This window comes from Telmatherina bonti (assembly GCF_933228915.1).
Source record: "Telmatherina bonti genome assembly, chromosome: 20".
In the NCBI taxonomy this organism is placed as follows: Eukaryota; Metazoa; Chordata; class Actinopteri; order Atheriniformes; family Telmatherinidae; genus Telmatherina; species Telmatherina bonti.
In genome coordinates, this window is record NC_136618.1 from 19197930 (window position 1) to 19206820 (window position 8891).

The following is an 8891-nucleotide window of genomic DNA, read 5'->3' on the forward strand; positions in this document are numbered from 1 at the left end:
TGGCATTAATTGATCTTTCGCATATGTCCTCCACTTGTAATGAGATTTTCTTAGCGAATATTGAGCTCACTGACAGTAAAAGTGCCCACTGATATGCAATATATTGTTTCTGCAGTGGTTAACATCCTGTTGTGTAGACTTGGGAACATGCCCTGTCACTCTTGTGTATGTATTAATGCGATGCATCATGTATATTTTCTATTCTTGATCTAAAATATTCGTATAGATGTTCATTTAAAAGGCAGACAGATGCATTCATCTGTAATAACTTAAAACTTCAAAATACAACAGTTTTTGACGAGCAATCTCTATGCGATACAAAAATTTGATATTTCAAAACGAATCCACAATGAAGGCTCTACTGAAAACTGCTCATTTTGTAACAGAGGTCTGACTCCGATGCAAATGAAAGGATAGCAGTGGGATGATGAAACTGAATATTTATGGACATTTTCTTAACCAGAGATGTTCCCGAGCACTTTTGAGCCATTTTAACAGCAGATGAAATTGCACTTGAAAGTTGTAGGCAGGTTGCTAGACAGCTGAAATGAGAAGCTCGAGTGCTTTTTACTTTCACAAGCAAATCACTAAACTACACCTCTTGTCAGTGACACAACGATGTGCAGCAGTGTGCATTTAAATGCTGGTATATAGAGTTAAACCTCACAAATTTTAAAAGTTTAGAATTATTAACCCAGAGTTTGTGTTGTTGAGACATCACACTAACTCAACGCTTCTTCTTCTCATCCTCTCCTGCTGCAGAATGCATCAGCTGTCAGTAGACACTGTCTATGAATTGTCGTGGCCCTTGGCTGTAGGGTCGTGAGCAGCTACCATGACGTACAGCAACAGCAGCGCACTGACTGGCAACTTCAGTGGGGCTTTGGATGGCTATGACTCTGGGGGAAACATCTATCGACCCTTCTCCGTTTTCAGTGTGCTCACTCTTACTTTACTGGCAATGCTGGTAGTGGCCACATTTGTGTGGAACTTGCTGGTGCTGGTGACCATCCTGAGAGTGAGAACATTCCATCGAGTGCCTCACAACCTGGTGGCCTCCATGGCCATCTCAGATGTGATGGTGGCTGCACTGGTCATGCCGCTCAGCCTGGTTCATGAGCTCAATGGCCGATTGTGGAAACTTGGTCGAGTACTGTGTCAGGTGTGGATCTCGTTTGATGTGCTCTGCTGCACAGCCAGCATCTGGAATGTGACAGCCATCGCGCTGGACCGCTACTGGTCAATCACCAGGCACCTGGAGTACACACTCAAGACTCGAAAAAAGATCTCCAATGTGATGATTGCACTCACTTGGCTGTTATCCTCCATCATCTCATTGTCACCTCTCTTCGGCTGGGGGGAGACGTACTCAGAGGGGATGAAGTGCCAGGTGAGCCAGGAGCCATCTTACACCATCTTCTCTACATTTGGAGCATTTTACCTTCCACTCTGTGTGGTTCTCTTTGTTTATTGGAAGATCTACAAGGCTGCCAAGTTTCGGATTGGCTCCCGCAAGACGAACACAATCACTCCAATGGCTGAGGTGATTATTAATATTCTTTAATAACACAAATTTCTCTAACCTGCTGAGTCCTAACATGGATATGAAGACATTGCATATTTGTTCATCTGCACCATAACACTAAATTCTAAGTAACTGGGAGCTATTAAACACTGAAGCTGCCATTTGGTGGTGAGAGAAGAGCTGTTATTTATCAACTTAAAATTAAATTCATATCTGCATCATACATAATGAAATATGTCTAAACATAATATGTATAATCGGAAATTATAAAGTTTTATTTATTGGTTCCTAATAATACTAAGTCATTAAAAGACATCTCTAACGTAAGTCAATGTGAATCTCAGGTCTCAGGAAGCTACAATAAAAATACTTCCTCATCCTTAACAATCTCAATGTTTTAATCTTTTTTATGATGCATTAAATGATGTGTATGCCCTCTTTCAACATTTGTTGATGCCCTCTGGTCTGTAAATATGGACTGCTGTGACATTGGTTATTATTGCTGCTGATGATCTGCTCATCAGTAATGAGGGAAACATACAAGTATGTAGTGTTTGAGCATATGAAAAAATAATTGAAGCCATTGTGCTCATCACCACCAGCTTGTTGATGTGCGTAGGCTGTAGGTAGAAGGCTATAAATATGCTCTCCGACATCATTAATAGGCTGCTGCACCTTCCAGGCTTTGCCGTTTATCTAATCAGCACACATAAAGGTCTAGATCTATTCCGCATGACATTAGCAAACATTTAATCAGGGAAGTTTCTTATGTAAAAACTGAGTTGCCCCTGACTTTTCATGCACAATTTTAAAGGTCCCACAAAACACACAATCACTTATGACTACGCTACATTTGCACATCTTGAGGAGGACATCTTTTTATTTCTTCTGTCAAAAGCTGCTTTTGAAAATCACTCAGCAATGTAATAATCTAGTTATTTTAGATTTGCAGATGGGAGAAACATTTCACGGAGATTACACACACAGAATACAAACAGCTTGTTTTCCCTTTATGTAATGTGAGCAATTCCCTCTTTGTGGTGCAGCTGTGGTATCAGTTTGCCCAACAAATGGAGCTCATGGTCAAAGAGGACTAATCACTAAATAAATTAGCCAGATCTGTTATTACCTTACATATGTCAAGTTTCATTGCACATGCAATCAATCTTGGAGTGCTAGCAATTTTAACCAATGTTTCATTACTTATTTTGTTTTCCACAGTGTATTGTTAGATCATTTACGCATCATTACAGACTTTACTTCTATTGTTTCTAAGCATAAGCCGTGCATAGTGTCAATTTGAGCTGCAAAATGAGCAGCAGCATCCAAGCCGTTCTTCTCTCCCCCATCACAACACCCCCTCACACATTAAGACATGAATACACATAAACATTTTGTGGCAGAAATAGAGTGTATTAGTGAGTATAATGGATGTATTGACCTAGTTGCAGTGAAAACTTTCTGACAGATGCCATAAAATTTATATCTTCATAAATATGAATAACTGTAAATATGCTAAATTAAAAATATTCATATACAGATTTGTAGGCCTATTTAGTCAAATCTGACTGATCTGTATTAGTTATTTTATGTCTTGACACAAATATGAGGTTCTTTCTATATTGGGGCAAAACCTCAGAACAATAGTCTTGCTCCTTTCATCTCTTGACTCCCACTGTTCATAACGCTTCCTCTTCAAAATGCATTATTTTCAGATGACAATAACAATTGATTGAAATTACAAGGACGAGATATCAAGCTAGAAAATTGAAGGTATTTTGGGCAAATCATGGGTTGTTTCCCACTGCCAGATTCAGATTCAGAAAACTTTATTTTATCTCCAAGGGGCAAATATGTTTGCATAGGTCACAGCACTGGACAGGAAATTATACACACACATAGCTTACACATATTCATCAATGTCAATGTACAGGACCCTTAGGTGTTATGTATGAATTTTATACATACATATATATATATATATATATATATATATATATATATATATATATATATATATATATATATATATATATATGTATAGGAAATAATTATGAGGAAATTGAATGTCTGTAACTTTATATGTGGCTTTTGACTTTTGAAAGTCCATCTCCCAAGTCTGAGCAATCCCTGAAAAAAAAGAAATTAATATTCTAACCAATAGACCTCAGAAGATGTTTGGGTTTTTTTTTTTCGCCAGAAAGGTACTTTAATTTTTCCTGTCCATTTTTATTCAAATTATTGTTTGTGCCTCAAAGCAACACTGAGAGCTTCCACTGCTTGTTCTCTATTTTTTTTATTCATAGTATATAAATATTTATATGCTTTTAGTGTGCAATACTGCAGTGTACATATCTGGTTAAGCTAAATTGTACTGTTGAAAGGACATGTGTGTCCTGCTGGGGCTCAATCCTGTTAACGATGTGAAAGCATGGATGCTGCTTGTCTTCTGACTAGAACGATTAGGTTTTATCACATATGCATAAACATATCAAGACACCTCCCACCTGTCCAATTTTTTTTTTTTTTATATTGATATTCCCCAAATATAAGACAGTATTTGTAGTTTTGAATTCCTAATAATACACATATGTATAAAAACATTTGAAATAGCTAACTGAAATTTGAATGAAAAAAAATTTGTTGGAAAGTTTTAATTCTCCAGCCTCCTCTTTCTGATCTTCTTATTGGTTTGGTTTGGTCCATACTCTTCTGGAAGTCTCCAACCTAAAAACTAAAGGATATATGTTACTCTTGTATTTTGTGAAGATATCTGCTCAAGTTCAATTATTTTAAATGCATTATAGAAATAAAAAATGACATAACTCCCACATTTTAAAATTAAATCATTATTCATTTGTGAATATGAGACAATAAAAAACTCTGTGCTAAAATATCAGTTTATTTCTGATTGGTGTCATTGCATGTCGACCTTTGCCAATGCTGAAAAACAGTTTTTGAGTTGCTGCATTTGGAAATCTAAACTATAATTTGCCTTACCCCAGTTAAGGAGAGTTACTTCTCCTACCATTGTTAATGTAGCCTGTTTATGTTTGTGTTTATTTGTTAGGGTGCCAGGTCAGTTGAAATAGAGAAAAGAAAAAGGGACATGAGGCCATTTTTCAGTGCACCAAAACGTCAAGTAAGTTAAATGTCCCCAGTACCAAAGACAGTTTGATATGTCTTCATTAAGAAGGAGTAAATTACTGATGAAAATGTTTTATCATGGTCTCATTAGGTAAAAGCAACTCAGAGAACAGAGCTGGGCTCAGAGAGACAGGGACAGCCAGAGAGGGGCAGAGAGTCTCAGGTAAGTTGATTAAGATTTTAGCATGCCTATGAAATTCAGAGTCTTTTCACATTTAGAATTGTTAATAAGAGGTAGGCAGTGATTTAACTGTCATGTTGAATAGTGTGTTAGGTAGTTCTGCAAAGGGGAAAATAACATCTATCTTAAGATTCAGTGGGGAAAGTAGAAAGATGTGTGACAGGGAGAAAACTTGAGACCTCAGATGACAGCCCAAGGGACAGGAGTATATTGAATGATAACAACCTTACTGGCTGAAGCAACGTCCCCCATCAGCTTTTAAAAATGTCTCTTATTTCTTTTTTTCTCCCCAAATTTGAAATTCAATTTCAACCCTTGGTTCTTCATGAACTTCTGGCATATTTCCACGTCAGGCAGTCATATAAAATTACTACAGCATAACAAGAGAAATATATCCATAATGCTAAAAGCACCCATGTCCATGTTTTTCAGTTCTATTCAGATACCTAAGAAGAAACTACACTGCTTAATATATCTACTCTTCTTATTATTATCATTACAGGTGCCAACCTAATAACATACACCATCCCGTTATTTCTTTATATGTTGCCTCCAAGGAGCAAGCTTTTCTTGCACTCTTTTTAAATGGCGTGGGCATTAGTTCTCTCTGCTTTCTGAAGGTCTTCCAAAGGTTTTCTTTGTGCATCTGGTCTTCCTTTGACTGCTTTTTCACTCCTTTTTATTTCAGTCCTGATACTTTCTGATGAGGTCCTTTTTGTTTGTTGAGCCATTTTATGTTTGTCTACACAATATTTAAGCACAAATAACTATACTAGACAATTTGTTATTTGCAGTCCTACAAAGACGTTTTCTTGTTTCTTTAGTTTCATATGTCTATTATATTAAACTTTGTGAAAAATACCAAAGATAACCCAGTTGTATGTTATTTTGCACATACAATGTGATTCCCAAAGAGCTGTGAGTTGAAAACCCACCACATCATGTACAGAGTTCCCTTGAACAATGAGGAATCTGGTCAAGTTGAGGCAGGCCTAAAATAAGTATTTCAAAACAGATTAAAACTATAAATATGATAAAAGATCTGAGAGGTAGTTCATCTTGCAGTTGATCCATCTACTATTTACTGAATCCTCACCAGAAATCCATATGGGCGGCTGTTAAAGGAAAGCTAAACTTAGAAAAAGATTAAGGTTTCCTAATTACTCACGAACTGAAATCAGTGGCAACAGGTTTCATGGAGCAATGAATAACTTAAGTGAACAAAGAGCCTTGTCGTTAACATTACAGAAGCTTAATGGTGTCCTTGAAGAGATCTGGAAAATTACCGCTGAAAGTTTGCACAAGATATCTCAGACTATGTTTGACCATAAATGGTCTTTACAAATACTGATTTTCAAGCTCATTACAATTATACAATCTTTTTTTTTTTCATTCATTTAATTTCCATTCATGTTTGCATAATAGTTTAATAACTCTCTGCACATATCTTTTGTCTCAAGGTCAATACAGAAATCAGGGCTTGCTTAAGGCTTTTACAAACACAACAATGGGAGCTTCAGAGATCTGAGCTAGCACATCGAAGTCCAGGCAGAAACATGTTGCTGGATAGTTAATGCATGATCAAATTTCTCTGCAGCTGTTTTTGACATTGAAAATGGTAAAACACAGTACATCTTTAGAGTTTTGATTCATTGTTATGGGTTTACTTTGTAAAGACTCCACAAACCATAATAATGCATTTTAAGGAGAGCCCTTTCAAAGCTTTTGAAAGGGCTGCAATCAAAGCATGTCTCTTGCTCTTGCGAGTTATGCCCCATGGTTAGAGTAATAGGAGAAGAGATAGTTTGCTAAGGCTCGTGGGCAAAGGGGAGTTATGTATACTACTCCATGGCAAACTTACCTACTTTATTCCCTTACAACACATTGTGCAGTAAATTGCATTAAGTAGCCATATGAAAGTATTTAATTTACTAGAACCAATTTAAGAACCTGTTGCAGACTCTCTACATTCATCGCCATAAATTTGTTTCTGTATATTTGACTAACAACAAACAGGACAGTTCATTTCACTTAATATCAAGTGCATCACATTTGTCACACTGACATTTTTAAACTTTTTTTTTTTTTTTGCACAATTTCACACAGTAACAGCACAGACAGTTTGTACAAGAATGACAGCATGAGTTTATCATGCAGTTGACAGATTCTTCACCTAAAGGTTATTGATTCTATTCCTGGACCTGTCTTCTTTAGATAGCAAGGTGTTATTTTTAATATGATGTGGCACCCATTAAACTTTTGACCCACCAAGTTTTGGTTTTAACCGTCCATGAAGCAGATCAGTAAGCTTAAAACTTAAAAAGCAGATTTTGTCTTTAAACACTTGAAACAAATCTATCTACTGATTAACTTGCGGTTAAATTCTCTATTGTAATAGCGGCACTGCTCGACTGCCGGCTTCTCACTTGACTTAAACTGCCCCTTCAGTTTCAAACCACCTTCTCAACGTCACTATGCTTTTAACTTCTAGCCATTGCTATAATTGGATTTACCTAATCTATATTAATAGTTGTGAATTCCTTCCAACAAATGGACTCGGCCAAATTGATCCAGCCTGCCTCTGTTCCCCCTGCATGTCAAGGCACCCTCTCTGAGGGCATGTTCTTGGTTAGATGGTGAACATAACAGTGAGGAGTGCTGCAATTTGAACACTTCACTTCCAACACAGTTAAAGGCATAGTTTGTTCTTACAAAAGCTGTGACCTGAGCACCTTCACCAGATAAAAGAAACAGAGTCTGCCTCGAGTTAAGCCAGGCAATTCGAAAGGGAGGGAAGTCAACAGATGAATGTTGACATTTTCTTTTTTCTTTCTTTTTCTAACACTACTTAGTAAGTTAGGCGAAATGGCACAAAATAGACTGCTGCAAAATGCAGATTAAGACTGCTCCATTTTTATATACGGTGTGTGTGTGTGTGTGTGTGTGTGTGTGTGTGTGTGTGTGTGTGTGTGTGTGTGTGTGTGTTCGCATGAAATGAATGAGCAATTTTTGGCTTGTTGATCTGCCTGTTGATTCACACTCTGCTCAGCAGCCTGTAATCCATCTTTTGTTGAGCAACCACATCATGTTCACTGCAGTTACTCCATTTACTTGACCTACATTTTAGAAAAAAAAAATGCTTATACTGTTTTCTAAGCTCCCAGGTTTTTCAGATTTTTCAATAACTCAGAGGAATAACTTCTACTTTCTTTGGTCATCTGCATCCTAGGTAAAGGAAGAAGCACAACAGCCACAAATGGTATTTACTGTGCGGCACGCAACTGTGACTTTCCAGACAGATGGGGACACGTGGCGTGAGCAGAAGGAGAAAAAGGCAGCGCTCATGGTTGGCATTTTGATCGGAGTGTTCGTACTTTGCTGGATCCCCTTTTTCATAACAGAACTTATTGTGCCGCTGTGCTCCTGTGACATCCCACCAATCTGGAAGAGCATCTTTTTGTGGCTGGGTTACTCAAATTCCTTCTTTAACCCACTTATTTACACTGCCTTTAATAAGAACTATAACAATGCTCTGAGGAGCCTCTTCTCTCGGCAGCGCTGAGCCATGCTCTCCAGGCTTGGCTGACACACCACACCAGCTTGTACAGTGTTATTCCCCCAAACAGGAAAGAACTAATCTGTGTCTGTCACTCCATCATATCCTCAAAATGGGTGGTAATTAGCAACTGTCCTTTGACGTATATTAATCTCAGAGTTCTATGTTGATTAAAGAAGTAACCTCCCAGCTGGACTGAGATGGATGTCTGAGTTATTTTGTCTCCAAGAGAAGAATTAATTGGTCTTGCTGTGATGTTGTGGCAGCAGTTGATACAGTGCTGTCCACATTTTGGTTTTCTCTCTGTCAGGCTAATAAGGGCGCAAGGCTTGCTAACACCCATGATAACAGTTTCATTGTCATGTATGAAGCTGCCAAGGAACAAAGCAAAGCTGGTAGAATTTTTCAAGAAAATTCTGGCAGAAGGGAAGAAAATTAATCTCATATATTATAAACAGAGAACCAACCGTGGATTATGTGCA

The 8891-nt window shown here is 37.6% G+C and overlaps 1 protein-coding gene across 1 annotated transcript; it reads left to right on the forward strand.

The window, feature by feature from the left end:
- Nucleotides 1–835: 835 nt before the first annotated feature.
- On the forward strand, nt 836–8415 carry htr5ab (5-hydroxytryptamine (serotonin) receptor 5A-b; the record flags this gene model as incomplete). Its single annotated transcript, XM_079259384.1, has 2 exons — nt 836–1543; nt 8083–8415. 2 exons carry the CDS (start codon nt 836–838, stop codon nt 8413–8415), a joined length of 1041 nt encoding a protein of 346 aa, XP_079115510.1.
- Nucleotides 8416–8891: the final 476 nt, after the last annotated feature.